This window comes from Lathyrus oleraceus, chromosome 1 (genome assembly GCF_024323335.1).
Source record: "Lathyrus oleraceus cultivar Zhongwan6 chromosome 1, CAAS_Psat_ZW6_1.0, whole genome shotgun sequence".
Classification (NCBI taxonomy): Eukaryota; Viridiplantae; Streptophyta; class Magnoliopsida; order Fabales; family Fabaceae; genus Lathyrus; species Lathyrus oleraceus.
Window position 1 is genome coordinate 54,085,802 of NC_066579.1, and position 18,190 is coordinate 54,103,991.

At 37.7% G+C, this 18,190-nt stretch overlaps 1 protein-coding gene across 1 annotated transcript; it reads right to left on the minus strand.

Moving 5' to 3' along the window:
- Window positions 1-15,022: 15,022 nt before the first annotated feature.
- On the minus strand, window positions 15,023-17,316 carry LOC127115417 (serine/threonine-protein phosphatase 7 long form homolog). The gene is made up of 3 exons (XM_051046972.1): window positions 16,465-17,316; window positions 16,293-16,383; window positions 15,023-16,205 (listed from the first exon to the last, which is right to left on the minus strand). Exons 1-3 carry the CDS (start codon window positions 17,247-17,249, stop codon window positions 15,087-15,089), a joined length of 1,995 nt encoding a protein of 664 aa, XP_050902929.1. The 5' UTR covers window positions 17,250-17,316; the 3' UTR covers window positions 15,023-15,086.
- Window positions 17,317-18,190: the final 874 nt, after the last annotated feature.

Sequence of the window (18,190 nt, forward strand, 5' to 3'; positions counted from 1 at the left end):
TTGGGCCATGTTAGCCCTCATCTCTGCCAATTCAGCCTGAACTTGATCCATGCTTCTCTGTTGATTCAGTCTTGTCGCGTAGCGGTGCGGACGACGATCATCAATCCTGTCTAAAACAGGAATTAGAATGAGAAATCTTCGTCAAGAACACCTGTAATGCAAGAATGATATGTGTATGATGCGTATGATGCGTATGATGCATATGCTTATGTTCATTTCTCAGGCATTCAAGAGTCTTGTCCATTTTTTGAAAAATGGCAACCTGCAACATAAACACCAAAGAAGCAACCTACACCGGATGATGAGCACAAGGGAAACATCAACAATCTCATCTATAGATCATGAGGAATAAAGGTCATACAAACAAGGATTCAAGCCAAGATTCACATCATCAGAGTAGAACAAGGAATCCCATCCAACAATCCTGGAGGTGATTCTCAAAATAAACAACAAGACAAACTAAGAACGTCATCCTCCCAGAATGAGAGTCTTCAGGTACTGGCACTGATCAATCAACCGGTCACACTCTGAACATTCAGGTAAAGGAGTGAGCTTCTCCTTCAGTTGCACTTTGAGTTTCACCACTTCTTCCTTGAGCTGGTTCTCTGATGCATGCCTTAGGTCCACTTCTCTCTTCAATTGAACATCTTTATCTTTAAGCTGCCTTTCCAAGTCTCGTATCTTCCTTTGGTAATTGGCTTCCGCTCTCTGCAACCTCAGGCGTTCATGGTGCTCTTCATTCAACATTGTCCATATCTCCTCATAGGACCTCTTTTTGTTTCTCAACTTACTAACACTTTCGCCTTGCACACCTTTGAGTTTGTGAGCCAAGTTCAACTTATCAGCTTTGGCTTTGTAAAGCTCCATTTGGACTTCTTGTTCCTTCTCTTTCAACTGACGGTTCTCCATTAAGGCTCGTTTGTAATACTCAGCAGGCACATTCTCAGAATGTATCGAAGGTGGTTGTTCTTGCAATGGTTCCATCCTATCATAGGGTAACAACAAAGTCTCAACTCTATCCTTGACCCATTCAATGTAGGCAGGCATAGCAATGGCAAACTTCTTCCCTAAAACAGATCCATCCTTAATACCAATATTCTCCTAAGCTTTTCCCACTAGCTCCAATCTAGCTGGGTCACTCCGCTTCTTTAAGTACACACTCTCAGTTATCTCAGCATCTAGCGGCCTTTCATTCATGACAAAACCCAACTGACGGAGAGAAAGAATCGGATTGTAGTTGATGCAACCCTTGGTCCCTATGAGTGGAACATTACGAAACCCTCCACAACTCATAATAACATTGCACATATTAAACCTGTAAGCTTGCCACTTAATATCATAGGATGTGAGTGACATAATCCTCTGAGTCCATTTGTGAGTGCTCTGAGTATCCACAAAAGGTCCACTGGTTGGCATAAATGACAAGAACCACTTGAGTAGCAACGGGAGACAACACCTGATAGCTCCACCCTTACCATGCCTGCTGTGTATAGCATAATAAGTGTCAGCTAACAAGGTAGGAACCGGGTTTCCTCCAATGAAAATAGTGATTGTTGCAAGGTCCACAAAATTAGGCATACTTGGGAACAAGACCACTCCATAGATCATGATAGCCAACTGAGCATTGAAAGCTTCCCAATTTCCTTTCTTTGCTTCTTCTCTAGCCATTCTCATCAGGTACTTCAAGGACAAACCCACAACATCACCGCTTGATTTCCAATTATCACTCACCTCCTTGATACTCAAATAAAGAGCCTTAGCAACAACTCTGAAATCAACCTCCTTTGGCACATCTAGGAAAGGCACTTGGTATTTGATTCGGACATTCATAAGGATGGAGTACTCTTCAAGAGTGGGCGCCAACTGATAGTCCTGAAAAGTGAAGCAACGGAGCTCTGGATCATAGAACTGTAAGAGAGTCTGCAAAGGTACTGGGTCAACCACCATCTTCAACAGTGTCAAAATATCCCCGTACTGATCATCAAACACCCTCTGATTACAGTCGGTCACAAGATTACCCAACTCTACCAAAGATGTCAACGGCTCACGGTGAAAACTGTAGGTGCAAATCTTTCTCTTCAACTCTGGAATGGCTGCCATCTCTCACAGTGAACAGACTCCTGAATGAACCTGAGAAATGATATGCATGAGCAAATTAGCTTTTTTCTCTTTTTCCTTTTCATCATTTTTATTATTATTTTTTTTTGAAAATAAACATGCTATGATGCAAATGATGAGACCATGACTGGTTGGTTGTGTATCACAAGGCACAGGATCAGAGCTTCGGCATGAACTCGACATTTGAAACCACAGATCAAGGTCATCTGGAACCCATACTTCAGAACCAAGTCACCAACAGGACCAAACAGGAGTCACCAACAGGACCCGGTCACCAACAGATCAAGTCACCAACAGATCAAAGTCACCAACAGATCAAAGTCACCAACAGTACCTGTAATGATTCATTCCCTCCCCACTCACGGGTGTCATCTAGGCCAGGGTAAGGTCAAGAGAAACGCAGGATAAACGATCCTTTCAAGAATATCATCATATGCACACCAGATGTATGCAACGATAATACCCCATCAGAATCTGAACTGCTCGTGATATCATGTTCCGCTAAGTGGCGCCATACCACCTGCTTCCCATGAATCACTCTATTCCTAGGTGTCCTAAAGTTCACTCATAGCCTGGGTATTGGCCCTTTTACCTCTTGTAACTCCCACCCAACAGAGAAACAGATACACAGGCAGCACAATGATAATATGATGCATGCAAACATATATGCACATATATACAATCACAGCATAATCATAAATGCAATAAATAAAGCAGTAAAAGCAACCAAAACTATCCTAAAGAGCGCTAGGATTGACTCGCTTAGGGAAGATGGACCAGCAAGAGGTCAACTTCTCTTGTCTCCCCAGCAGAGTCGCCAGCTGTCGCATACGCGAAAAACAACCGGCGGGAAAAGACACAGAGCCGTCACCGTGCGTTATTTATCCCAAAGGATGGAAAGGAAACGCTCGAAGTAAACCTGGAAAGGAAATGGCCTTACGACCGGAGATTACAAGGATCGGGAGTCGGTTACGCAAGGGGAAGGTATTAGCACCCCCTCACGTCCGTCATACTCGACGGGATCCACGCTCAGAAAGAATAGAAAAAGGTTGCTGAATAACTGCTCAAACACTGCACAAAACTGGAATAAACACAAATGAAAGAAGACGGAGGAAAGGGACTCGGCAGGATGTCGCATCCTGAGCCTACGTAGTTTGTCAGACACAAACATCAGAGTCGACGTAGTTCGGGGAAATGGGGAACGTGCTCGCCAAGACCTCGCATCCTATGCATACGTATCTTCTCTAACCAGAGTAAGAATCAAAGCACTCGTAGCTCGGCTAACGCACGCCGAACAAAACACTAAACCAAAGACGCTGAGACGTCAGAGCAAACGCACAACTGGAAACGGAATGCCAATCGTTGGGCTTACATCCGACTCCGAACAAACAACCGCCAACAGGAAACCGAATGCCAATCGCTGGACTTACATCAGACTCCAAACAATCAACAAACAAGCGCAAACAGGAAATGGAATGTCAATCGCTGGGCTTACGTCCAACTCCTAACAAACACTCACGAAAATAAGAAGGGTCTCGATTGCAACTAGGGCAAGAGAAAGGGAAGGTCTCAATCGCAACGAGGGCGAGAGAAAAGGATTAAATGTTAGTTGTCAGTCAAACTCGATAAGACATCGCATCTCGTGCCTACGTATCTCATCTGGACATGAGAATCAGAGTTGTCGTAGTTCGGCTAAACTAATTCTATTTGTTTTTTGTTTTTTAGGTGAACGACGTCACTACGCAATCTACCGGATGCTCGACCTTTGGAGACTTACTCACCTATAGTAGAAGGAGATAACGTGTCCTTAAGGGAAGATAATGTTTGTTTGTGTTTTAGGATGCTCACGCAAGAAAGGAAGTACTAGACGAAGGAACCGTGCTACCTTAGTTGTCATGCAAACGAGAGACTATACGGAGTCTAGCAAACCTATGGGGATACAACAAGAAAGTCTCAAGAGAGAGCAACAACTGGAAATGGAATGCCAATCGCTGGGCTTACATCCAACTCCAAAACAGACGGGAAACAAAAAGCCAATCGTTGGTCTTACATCTGACTCCTCAAACAAACAAACATGCTAAGTAAACAAGCAATCAAGCAACACACGCTATATGCAAACAAGAGGCTCATACAAGGTTGGGCTTTAGTCAAGGGGTCATATCAACCTTGACAAACAAGCCGGCACTGGAAGGGTATCTGAGGGCTCTTAACCACTGACATTGACCGTCAGGGTGAGCAGATGAAAAGGTAATGAGGATAAGACCTCATAGCTCTTAACCCGGGCCTGGGTGAGCTTCAAATCAATGAAAACGTGGGGGTCCAGAATGTGGGACCCTACTCCACTTGACTGACTCTATATACAAAGGATCTTGGGTGTTTATTTAAAATGCATCAGCACGTAGTGCGAGCAAGATGAAAGACTCAACTTAATAGCAGGGGGTTGATTGTAAATCCCTTTTATCTGCCAATCGCCTCTTCACTTAGGAGGTCTTGAAGTACATGGCAGAAATATAAACAATCACAGTCATTTCCTCTTAAGGAGGACTTCAGCCAAATGCCTGCCAAAAGAAACGACAGGGCTTCCAGACTACATGGAGTTAGAGAATTATTACCTAGGTGGTATGCCAACCACAAGCAAAGCAAAGCAACTCAAGAAATGAGTTAAAGCTACTAAAGTACCTGTAAGAAAATCAAACAAGTCAATATTCACATTCAGACAAACCAATCAGACAGTCAACAGTGAGACAACCAATATACACAATGCGAGTCAACAACTCAAGTGAGTTCATCACCAAGGAACCTACAACACAAGAAAGGTTAGTGGATAAAGAATTTTGCATCTCAATTCATGAGATCAACATCAACCATCAAGGCTAGAAGCTTGAACCTGAAATGCAAAACTCAAAAGATGAGTACAAACCACTAGCATCAAGGCTAGGGTCAAAGGCAAAGTAAAAAGTCAAAACAGCAACCAATATCCAACATGAAGCTCATTTAAACACATAAGAACATGTCCTGAAAAGGACCAAACTCAAATCACAAGGCAAATCCATCAACCAATCATGATAAGGCAAAGGCAATCACAATGCACATAATTGGACTTCAAGAATCAAAATTCCATATTAAAATAGAAATGAATCAAACAATCATGAAAAATTTTATGTGCACACAACATGTCAAACACAATCATCATGCCAAAAATTGGAATCAACAGAGTTCAATTGAACTAGAAATGAAAATGAACAAGATCAACATCAAAATGTGTGACACACATTGTCACACCATGCATTCGTGTGTCCAAAACAGAGAGGAAAATGGTAAAAATGCACAACCAAGCCTTAAAATTCATGCAACATGTTGGGAATCAGCATACCAAATTTCAAATCAATTGGCCAATGTATGAGCTTTTCACAATAGAATGAATGAAGCATTTCACATTTGCATACATGTCCAAAGAGGCCAACACAATTAAAATTCCAGAAATGATAAAATCATGAAATCAGCATCACAAAATAATAGACACTTCAAGGAGCATGTGAGAAAAAATTTGGAATTATTTGGATTCATATTCTATTTTTTATGATTTTTACAAATTGCATGAAATTAATGAAATAAATGGAAATCATGTAGAAAATGATATTTGAAAATGAAATTTGAAATGCCATGGCTGAGGATCGAACCCTGTGTGCATCAAAACGCGGTCGTTTCACTAAGTGGAGAATTAAAATGAAAATAAAGCTCGCTCGCTGGGAATCAAAGCGAGGATGCGCGCACTAACCAAAACGCGATCGTTTTGGATTAAGGAGATAACGTGACAATATTTTTGCACTCGCTGGGAATCGAATGGAGTGCAAGCGCATCAAAACAACGCCGTTTCATGCTAGCCCTAAGCACGAACCAGAGCGGTGGCGCTACTATTCACGCACGGTGGTTTCCACCGTTTTCTTGATGAAGACGGTGGTGCTACAGTAACATGTTCACAAAAAATTTCCAGATTCATGCAAATCATACACCGTTCGAAAGCTTATCACATGCATGTTCCAAATCTACCATCAATTAATCCTAACAGTCCACGGATCATGAGAATCGAAGGGAAACATTTTCACATCCAAAACTTTAAATCAACATTACTCAGTTAATTCTTCACCATTTCAAAAACTACTTATATCAGCATGCTCAACAGTGAATGATCTACATAAACATGGCAAAATAATGGAGAATTAAGATCTTCGAATCCAAACCTTCTTGAAGAGCAGTCACTGAAATCAGTGTGTTCAAGGCCTTGCAAGTGTGTAGATCCAATCCTGAGATGATATTATGAAGCTTTATGCGTGAATTGAAGCTCGAGATGGCTTAGATCTAGCTCAGATTTCAACTTCCATCTTCATGTTCTTGAGCTTGCACAGCTTGATTCTGACTCGAATTCTTCAATCAAGAGCTTGATATGCACTCAATGATGATCAGAGAACACGAATATGCAATAAAATTCCAGTGCTATGTGGAAAAATTTCAAGTTTCAATGGAGAGAAAAATTTGTAGGGAAGAGAAATTTTGGATCTAGAACTCGTTAGAATGAGAAATTCTGTTATGATTAAGGCTTTATACTATGTGTTAATCATGCTGAAAAATGTAATTAGCAATGGTTAATGGAAAATTAATCAAATATGAGGTGTCATGCACAAATTGCAAATTCACCTTATGCATGGCAAACCCACGTGAACAGTACCACATTATCATTCAATTACACTTAAAATCAATTTATGAACACAATGGAATGATCAAAAGGCTCATGTGATGCACCAATTTTAAATTCTTCATTTTCCCTCCAAAAATCACATGTATGCACCAATTTTATAGGTCAAAAGAAGAAATTTGCAAAAAGAGTGGACCAAATTGGAGTTTTGGATCAAAAGTTATGGCACTTTGAAGTTTCATGCACCCTTGGTGATCATTTGCTCATAACTCCTCAACCATCCATCAGATGCTCAGGATCTTGGACTTTTTGGAAATGGGAGATAAAGATCTTCAACTTTCATGTTTGACAAAATTTCATTTGAAGCTTCTTTGATGTTGGAAACTCAAGTTGAATGTGGACCAAAAACTTGCCATTTTTGGAAACTTGAAATTACAGGTCACTTTCCATTTTTGGAACCTTTTGATTTGACTTCAAAATCTTCAATGTAGATGTTTGTCATGATGAATGAGCCTCTCTTGGACATGAATGAAGTGTCTCAAACCATTTCTCCACCTCCTAGCCCTCAGTTGACTTTTATGGGCCTCAGATGACCCAGACATGTACTGATGACTTTTGAGCCTCTACCACTTGGTCAATAGCTTCAAAATGAACCTTGATTCATATAAACTCTTTAGAATAGTCATGTGGCCTCCATCTCAAGGAAATTCTTGGTCTCTTGCACTGAGGAATTCTCCTGATTCCAGTTCTAGTTGCCAAGATGCAATGTTAATGTAATGTTAATGTAGTGTTAATAACCTAAAAAAATGAAATGACTGCATGAATGGGGGGTGAAAATTTGAGGTGCTACAGTCATCATCATTTATTTGTTCCTAAGGAATAGGGAAATAATGATAAAACCCATAAACTAAGGGTGAGATGCTAGGTTCGGGAGTCAATTAAGTGAGGGAAATGTATTAGGCACCCCTTACCTCCATTGTACTCAATGGGATCCTCCTCTAATTCTAGGGTTAGTGTGTGTTTACAAATGTTTGCTTTATTATTGACTAATTGTTAATTATTTTCTATATTTATAGAGAAAATATTTTAATTAAAAACAAACGGGAGGCCAAAAAAGATTTTTATTTTCGTACTCGCTAGGGTTTACAACTCTATGTCTACGTACCTTCGCATTAGGCGAGGGATCAGAGAACCTTACTTCTTATATAAAAAAGTTGTTTGTTGATTATTTTTATCCCTTAAAAATTCTCATGCATCGGAGGCGGAGAAATGATTGATTTTAAGAAAATGCCTCAATACATTAGGGTATAGGACTTACAGTTTGAAGTCTGTTGAATTGATTTAATCCTTTAATTGTTTTGAAAAAATATAATATTTAATTTATTTAAGAAAATAAATTAGTGATTATACTTGAATATTAGACATAACCCTTATCGTTGATTTTATCCCTTGAAAACCCTAGAATTTTATCTCATGTTTTATCCCATATTTTTATCCCTTATAGTATATCCCTTAAAAACACTAGGATTTTATCCCTTAAACACACTAGGATTTTATCCCCTGATTATTTACAAAAAAAAAAGCATAATGTTTAATTTGATTTAAGAAAATAAATTACCAATAATATAAATATATTTCTTTTAATTCAAAAATAAGACAAAGTTATCCCTTATCCTGATTATTATCCCTGATTAAGTTATTCAACCCTAAATATGACATTGAATTAATCCTAAAATTATTCCCGAAATTCCATTTAATTAAACCCTAATTTCCTAATTATTATTCCTTAATCAACTATATTATCCCTTATTATTTATTGAATAAAAATAATAAATACTAAAATATCAAAGTAAATAGAAATCATAATAATTAAAACCCTAATTACATTAGTTATATAAATTTAAATAATTAAATAAATTATGAAACCTAATTATTAATTAACTAAAATAAATAATAAAAAAACTAGGCAGAGGGTGTACTTTCAATTAATTAAGTAATTGGGCTAAAATTGGGGGTGTTGATAGCAGTAGGGTCTAGGCCCGCATAATTTTGAGTCCATCAACAACAATAAACGAAAAAAAATCAATAAAAAATAAAGAGAAAGAACAATAAAATTGTGAAAACCAAGGACGACTGGATGTGATTACCTAAGTAATCGTAGAATTATCCATGTCCTTCAGATCAGTTGAGCATCAGGGGGTTAACTGATCAAACGTTAGTATCTTAGAGACGACAGAAACGATTGTGGGGGTGCGCATGTCCTTACAAGTCAAGGTATGAATATCTACAAGTTCAAAGGGCTCCCACATGGCCTTCATCCAACGTGAGACGAAGAGAGTACATAAGCCGACTCTCTTCAGAATTGGATTCATTTCCATCTTCGTTTCTCTATCTAACTCTTTACCCTCTCTCAATCTTCTTTCTACTCTCCTTTCTCTCTAACCTGAACTATCTCCAACCACCCCTTATTCCCCAATGAACCACCCCAGAAAAACCACCTTCAACTGGAATCTTCATGTTCATCATGAACATGAAGATTACCTAACCCATAATCTGACCCCCTATCGCCCCCCTCCCTGAAACCACCATGAACTCCAGATCTCCGGTTGAAGATCAAATGGGATCTTCAACCGATGTTCATCTGGGTGATGAACATCAACCCAGAAACCCTTAGAACTTAAGAACCTTAACCCTAACCCCATAAACCCTAACCCCCTTTACCTAGAATCCGAAGAACCCTAACCTAAGGAGAATGAACTTTAACCATAAACCTCGGCCCCTAACCCAAATCTTCATCTTCAACCTCCGAACGCTAATCCCACAAACCCAGAAACAACCTTAAACTCTTCCAAATCCTCTCAAACCTACCTTAAACCATAAATTCATTCATTTTGAACCGTAATTCAATCTTTAAACATACAATCAACCAAACATATTCAAAACCAAAAATTCCCAAGCCAAATCTGTGAACCCTCAAACCCTATTCATATTGTACATAGATAACATCAACAATATACAGTGTGCAAGAGGATAAGTCGAAACAGTAAGATAAACACAAAAGTAGTCAAGGGTGTTAATGACCAACCTACGGGAGTGAGACTTTCCCTGATCACAAGGTAATAGTGTTTAATATTCTTCCTTTCTTCGCAACAATTTTTTATCCCCTTTTTCTAACTTCTCATTTTTCTTTTGCTTGCGAGGTTAAACGATGGATAAGCTCAAATTGCTTACAGTTTCAATGTGAAAATCCCTAAGTAATCTAAATTCAATGGAGCTTTGAGTACGGGTTCGGAATTTGCAGCAACAAATGCTCTTAGGTTTTTTTCCTGTTTAATCTTTAGGTTTATATAGATTAATTTTAGGTTAAGGTATTCAATTAGGTTAGTTGTTGTAGGAATTTTTAGGATTCGATTGTAATCAGATTAAATGTTTTCATTGTAATGTTTTTTCAGATTTAGATGTGTTCTGAAAGTAGATTTTAAGGTTTAAGAATATGTAATGTACTTGGTCTGAATTTGCTTGGAAATCACTAATTCAAATGTATTTGCATTCAATAATAGAAAGATTTGATTAAATTTTGAATTATGATACTTTGGATCTATTTGCACGCAGACTTAGGGTTTCAGGGGTTAGGGATGACCTGGATTTATGTCATGGGTTATGGATTTGATTCTTCTTACCTAGTTGGGTCATACACTTGACCTAATTGGAAAGGAGCCCGGATCCCCTTCTAAACTCAAACACAAGCCCAATAAAAATACTATACTGAAATACAGAAAATAAATAACCTACTTAATCCTAAAACAAGTTAATTACCTTCTTAAACACCTAACTCAACTTATATCTAATAATAAAAGTAGTCTAACTAACTTATTAATCTAATAAGAAATCAAAAAACTAATTACTTAATAACCTAAATTAATCAACATCTTATTAATCTAGTTATAAATTAATAAAATCCAATTAACCTTACCACTCATATCAAATTAATCTAACAACTTGATAAAAACTTAACCTAATAAACTCAATGTTTTACTAATAAAATATAAATAATTTTACTAATATTGATCAAGGCTCAATTAGTCCTAATACTATCCCTAAACAAAAATTAAGTAACCAAATAACCCTAAACATAAATTAAAAAACAAGCAACCCTTAGTATCTAATGATAATATTAACCTATTAGTTATCCGAAAATGGGATTAAGGGTTTAGAAAAAGTCAAAATGGTCCCCTTTAATGTTTTAGGTCTTTGGGGTTGACTTGTAAAGGCTCTGGTCATGTTAATGTTAACTAAAAAATAGAAAGAAAAAGTGGTCAAATTTGGGGTATGAAACTGGGGAATATGCATAACCTGCGAGAGTTTCAGGCCTCATTGATAGAGCAGGTTTAGCAAATGCTGATATCTCAAAATGCTTGACGGTGAGGTAGAAGTCGCTAGCAAAGGCATGACCCACATGAGCAGGATCAGAGTGGGGTTGGCCATGGTGGCACATAGTAGCCATCATACAGGTTATATTCTTCCTTTTCCATCTTTTATTCAAAATATTGGGGATAATGTTTGGTTTAAGTGTGGGGGAGGAACTTTACTGTTTTCATTTTATCGCTTTCTAGGTAGATTTATGGTTTTCTAGTTTGTTTCATGTTGTTAGAATTTTACTTGTTTCTAGTTTAATTGTGTTTAGTCGAGCCATTGCATGTGTTGTCGAGTCTTTATGTGTGATTTCTACTGTTTATTGATTTTCCCATTTTCTTGATCCATATAATTTTTTTAAATATTCATTGCATAATTAAAAACTGTTAGGCTACAGACTAGATTGAAGTTAAATTGTGGAGACTTGCGAAAACCACACAAGATCGGTATCGTTTTAAAACCTTGAGTCTCCCGAATATGGAAATAAATTTGGATACTTATTATAATATAGCCTTGAATTTTCACCCTCTAGTAGTCCTTAAGTAGTTTATTTAGCAGTCATCACCATCCTAAACACACATTACGTATGAAGCTGATGCAAATAAGTGAATGATCTCAGGCTTAAAAGAGAAAAACAAAATACAAAAATATAAATAAAAAGGAGTGTTCCTTCTAAGTTAGGTGATCGTCACCCGGTCACTTAGCCCAGCGATGCATATACTTTTATTTGTTGATACTTAAGCCAATGTGCAAGAAAGAAAAGAAAAATATAATGAAGAGATCATCGTCACTAATAGATTGTCCTACTATGAGTGTGTAAGGATAAATGGCTTAATGTGATTGCAATAGAATGAAGAAGGAAGAAATAGGGTGACTAAGTTAGGCTTATGCATAATAACATGACTCAATCAGTCTATATAAGAGGGAAGCTTATGACCGCACAATTGCAGATTTGTGTTCTTACGATATCCTTAGTGTGTAAGCTAGTACGCATCAATGTAATCTTACCCGAAGGATTGTTTGTAGCCTAGAATGAATATTCATATGCCGATGTTTTTCATAAGTCATAACATTATAAGCTGCAAAAATTCCAAAAAAATTCATATGAGTAACAGCTTGCTAGAGGACAAGCAAATGTTCAAGTATGGGAGAGTTTGATAACCGTAAAATCTATAACATTTTCCAGCTCGATTTGCATGCATTTTCATTCGTTCGAGTTTCATTTTATGTTTGTATGTAGTGTTATATTAGTACTTTATCCATGTTTTAGGTATTTTATAAGTGGAGGTTGTTACACAAAGAAAACTGACGAAACGACATGAAACGGAGAAAAATGGCAAGAATGCACTGGTGACGACCTCCATGGCGCCCACCATGGTACTAGCCATGACTAGGTAGTCATGGGACCCACCAAAAATAAGAAAAAAGAGCTAAGAATCGAAGTTCTGAGCTCGTGGCGCCCGTCACAGCCCTTTGGCGCCCGCCATGGCTTGTGGGTCAGCCACGTAGGTGAAAATTGCACTTATGGCGACTGCCACAGTGCATGGCACCCACCATGAGTTTCGAGACTTGAAAATTGCAACTAAAATTGGCCCAATCTTCTCTCATTTCTCCTGTATTTTCTCCCATGATCCCTACACATTGGGACTGTATCCTTAGCATATGTAACACTATATATAGGCAATTTTACTAGATTTTTTAGCATCCAAATTCTATCGTAATATTGTGCAAGTTCTGGAAATTTAGTTTTAAGCAAAAAACTCACCATTGTAAAGTAATATCTTTCGCACATTGAGGAACTACTACACCTTAGTGACTTTAGGCTTTTGTTTTGTGTTTGGATCGAAGAATCTTGCCTACATTCGAAGTTTAATTACATTCTACTCCTCATACTTAATTTCAGGTTCAATTAATCACTTTATTTTTCTGTACTTGTCTACTTAGATTCATAATAATACTGTTTTTTTTATTGGGTTTGCTGTTGTTTTTGCTTCTAAGTTTAGAACGAATATCATTCTCATCCTCATGTTAATGTCTCTACTTTGTATGCATAGTAATTATAACATGGGTTTTATGTCAATTATGTTCAGCTAAGTTATTTGAGTCGGGTATGTGAGGACCATCGTTTCGACGGGACTCTGTAAATCATTCGGCATTTGTTTTAATTTTAATTTATCTCGGTTCTAAACTTTTGTTTTTAAAGTAAAACGCTTTGCACGATAGCGAGAGCATTCAAATATCGGTCAATAGCGCGATAGTGTGAAACCGGTATCTGATCGAAAAAGTTTGGACTTTTAATTTTTAAAAACAGTGGCAACGCTTTATCGATTAATATGGAATTATTGATTTTCAAAAATTGGCTCGAAATTGCAATTTGCAAAGCGAGAGCATAGCAGTTGCGGTTTCGAGGCATAACGCGGGCTGCGCGAGAGTGAGTATTGTTTTTAAATTGTATTTCCTCCAAAAATTATTTTAAACCAAAACAAAATGCAGAGATTTATCTGAGTCCCCGAGGTACGATTAAAAATTACATTTCGGTCTTGTTTTCATTCTATCTTCCAAACAAAGTCCATTTTTAATTTCAGTTTACATAAATTTTTGTCTTCCTAAGAATTGTAGCATTAGATTTACATAGCATCACTAAATAATAATAAGTTTGACTATTGGTCTATGTGGATTCGATATCTTTAAAACTACAATTGATTACGTACACTTGCGGAATGTCCACATCAATACATCCACATCTAACTTTACATCTACTCACCCCATATTATTTTCTAAAATTTATTGCTAAAATCCACTCCACATATCTTAAATATCCAACACCATTTACCTAATAATACCACATTAAACTTCTTCACTCTCTTAACACCTAGACACTATGTCTCATATCTAGACACACCTTGTCCAAATGAATCCAATGAACTTTCGAGATTCCCCATCCCCACCCCATATTATTTTCAAATAATAACAAGATTGATTTAGTAGTACGAACATTACCCTAACTCTTCTTCGCTATAATAAGAGTGTCATCAACAAACTCTAAGTGAGTAACCTCAAACAATAAATCCTCTATGATAGGAAAAAGGAAAAGATTAGCATGAATTGAAGCATTAACCATAACACTCAAACCCTTTAGCGCTATAAGGAAAAGAAAAGGAAACAATGGATATCTCTGCCTGAAGTCTCTCTCAAATTTAAATTTACTCATATAACTTCCGTTAACTAACACTGAAGCTATAGTTGAACTAATAAACTCTAAAATCCATCTTCCCCACTTCAACGGAAAGTACATTTTACGAATTTTTTTTTTAAATATCCAAAAATTTCAAAAAAATTTCAAAAATATCCAATTTTTCAAAATAATTACACAAATGGCCAAAATTGGCCATTTTTTACCCTTAGGCGCCACCCTAGTTGGCGCCTACCCTTAATGGGGAGGGCAAGTCGCCACTAGGGGTGGCGCCTATGCCCAAATCCATTTTTTTTTTTTTTTTTAATGTTTTTTTTAATGTTTTTTTTTTTTTTTTTTAATTTTTTTTTATTTATAAATTTATGTTTTTTATTAAGTATATTAATTTATGTTGACACATATATTTTGTCTAAATTTTTTTATTTATATATATATATATATATATATTAATTTATATATATATATTAATTTTATATATATATATATATTAATATAATTTATAAGTAATTAATATTATTTGTAAATTTTTGGAAAAAAAATTAATTTATATATGTATAAAGATATGATAGACAATATTTTTAAAGATAAAGATAAAGATATAAAGATAATAAACAGAAAATATTTTTATTTAAATAATAAACAAGGCAAATATTACAAAGATATGATTAATCACATATGATGCGGTCCCTTGTACGATCCGCACGGGGGAGGTCTAGTTACTCGCCTAGACGGTTCACGTGGTGGTGGTGCTTCCCTATTACCACCCCTTGCCCTAACGCGCCCCCTTGCCGCTTGCCGTTGTGGTTCGGTCGAAGTCCCTTCAGTGCTGTAGGAAAGACGGGTCCCCTCTGCGCCCTCGAAGCTTTGTCTCGGTGGGACAAACTGACTACTGCTGGGTGCGCCCTCGAATTGTGGTCTTTGGTAGTTTAGGGTTGAATCGGGTTGGCCAAAGTGCAATGTTTGTTGTGGTGTGTAGTAGTCCTGTTGGTAGTCCTCTTGTATACCCGTGTCGGGGCTAGGTGGAGGACTGGAAGAGCTTGGGAAATTGCCGTGTTGGAATTGTTGGGATTGGTGGAAGTAGGGGGATTGATATTGTGGTAGGTGTTGGGACTGTTGATGGTGGTGGGAATGTTGAGTTTGTTGTTGGTAGTCTTCATGGTATTGGGATTGAGTTTGTGGTATGTATTGTTGATTTGGTTGGGGGGTGGACATGTGTTGTGGTTGTTGTTGTTGGTAATATGGTGGTGGTGGTTGTTGTTGGTAATAAGGTGGTGGTGGTTGTTGTTGGTAAAATGGTTGTGGTGGTTGTTGTTGTTGGTAATAAGGTGGTGGTTGTTGTTGTTGGGAATACTGTGGTGGTTGTTGTTGTTGGAAATATGGTTGTTGCATCCGGGGATCGTCCAAATAGAACGGGTCAGACACAATCATTTCTGGATTGGTATTTGCTCTATACCATTCCACATATTCCCTTGTCGGCTTCATTTCGTTGGGCGCCACCGGAAATTGTAGAACATAGTGGGCACGGTCTTTCCACATTTTTCGAAACTCCTTAGCAAATTCCTTCCAATTTTGGGCATACCACTGGTGGCTGACTTTTTTTAGATGCCAAGGTTCCATGGACATTGGGGGGCCTGGGATGTCTTGATGCATTCCGAATTGAAGCTTGACACGGTCACTTTGGTGCATCTCCACAGTGGTGAACCGCATTATGGCCGTTTTTGCTGTCCAAACAGCTGCATCTTCGGGGTTTGGTTGATGTTCCAATCCCAAATATGGCCTCCAAATAAACTGCAAAGAAAAAAGTAAATATGTTATTTATCGATAATGCATGACATTAATAAATCAGTTAGAAGTTGAGTGATTTAGTGGTAATACATCCTGTGCTCGGAGACGATCCAACAGTTGACGATAAAATATAATTTTATTTTTGGGGGTAAGACTGTAATCCAGTCCGGTTGTAATGAACCTAAACAAAAGAAGATAAATAATATTAGTTACAAATATTTATAGAATAAATATACAAAATGAAATAAGATCATAAATTTACCTAGTTGCGTAGGGGAAGGAGTAGTCATTAGGATTTTCTGGGGCTAGCCTCGGCAATCTCCACCACCCCCATGTTTGAAGCAAAAAAGAACATCCAGAAAATGTACAGTGCTCATTTTGTGCATTTTTACACAAAGAGCTATATAGGAATGCTAATACTGCAGAACCCCAACTATATGTGCTTATTCTATCAATGTCCCCGAGCAAACTCAAGTACATAAAATTTATGCTATTTCCCGTCCCTTCGGGAAATAGCAAGTTCCCAAACAATAGCATAATGTAAACCCGGGTTTTTATGACTTTTTCTTGTTCGGAGGATTCCTCAGTCAAAGTTATGGAGTCGTGGTACAATTGTAGGCTAGATAATTTAATACCCTGACCCCTTGCTTTGGCAGACCCCTCACCCTCGACCAGATCTACCCCCAACATTTCAACACATATTTGGTTAGGCTGTTGAACATTTCCGGTGACAGGCTTACCATCTATTCTAAGACCTAAAAGCATGTACACGTCCTCTAATGTGACGGTACATTCACCAGTTGGTAGGTGAAAGGTGTGTGTCTCAGGTCTCCAACGTTCACACAGAGCCAAAATGAATTTGGCATCAATGGTGGCATTTACGACATGCATTACATGACTGAAACCCGCACGCTCTATGTAAGGTACGCACCATGGGTCTGGATAAGGCATTGGGTGTGAACGTTGACGAAATTTCTTGGGATCCTTTAAAAACAAACAATATAAAAAATTATTATATTGGACTTTTAAAAAACTAACTACAAACATACGAAAGAGGCAATGTTCAAGAAAAACTTACGAATGAGGCAATGTTTGCCCTAGTTCCTCTGTGTTCTTGGCCCATGGTAAGAAGTGACATGACTGCAATGTAGGAAGAAGCTTGGTGGATGAGAAGTTTCGCCTGAGTTCTCTGAATAAAAGTGTTAGTGGTAGATGAAAACTTGCAAGAATGACCCTCTATTTATACTCTTTTTCAAGTAAACTGAATATGCAAAAATGTGACAAGTGTAAGGCATGCGTGGTAGTGTTGGCATGCATTGGTGGAATCTGATGATGCAGAAACGTGACAAGTGTGAGGCATGCGTGGGAATCTTGCAGAATAGGTGCAGACTACGTGGCAGTGTTGGCATGCATAGGTGCAGACTAGGTGGGAGTTGTCTTGTCTTGGGGAAGACTTGGTGGAATCTGATGACGCAGAAACGTGACAAGTGTGAGGCATGCGTGGGAATCTTGCAGAATAGGTGCAGACTACGTGGCAGTGTTGGCATGCTTAGGTGCAGACTAGGTGGGAGTTGTCTTGTCTTGGGGAAGACTTGGTGGAATCTGATGATGCAAAAATGTGACAAGTGTGAGGCATGCGTGGGAATCTTGCAGAATAGGTGTCACACTGTACAGGTCAGATGAGAAGTTAAGTATCACAGAGATAGTAGAATCCAATTTTAGCTTTGATATCCCCCAATAATTTATTTAACGGTTGAAATTTGACTTTCAAATATTTATTATTGTGGTGTACGCGTGCACTTTCAAATATTTTTCAAAAAGAAAAACAAATAATTATATTGTAATTAAATTATTTTATGTTTTATTACAACTTTAAATTGAATACTTCATTTAGTTACGCCATACTAATTGGCGTATATGTGTTATAAAAGTAGAAAAAGTCCAAAACACCTGCATGGGATAGGTTGGAATGCATTAGTACAGACTAG

Bases quoted from the DNA above. Each gene is read 5' to 3' on its own strand.
- LOC127115417 (XM_051046972.1), bottom strand. From the start codon at position 17,249: ATGTTTGTAGTTAGTTTTTTAAAAGTCCAATATAATAATTTTTTATAT. The intron at 16,384-16,464 runs GTAAATTTATGA...TCTTTTGTTTAG, and splicing joins TCCTTCCCCTACGCAACTAG to GTTCATTACAACCGGACTGG. The intron at 16,206-16,292 runs GTATTACCACTA...TTTTCTTTGCAG, and splicing joins ATCGTCTCCGAGCACAGGAT to TTTATTTGGAGGCCATATTT.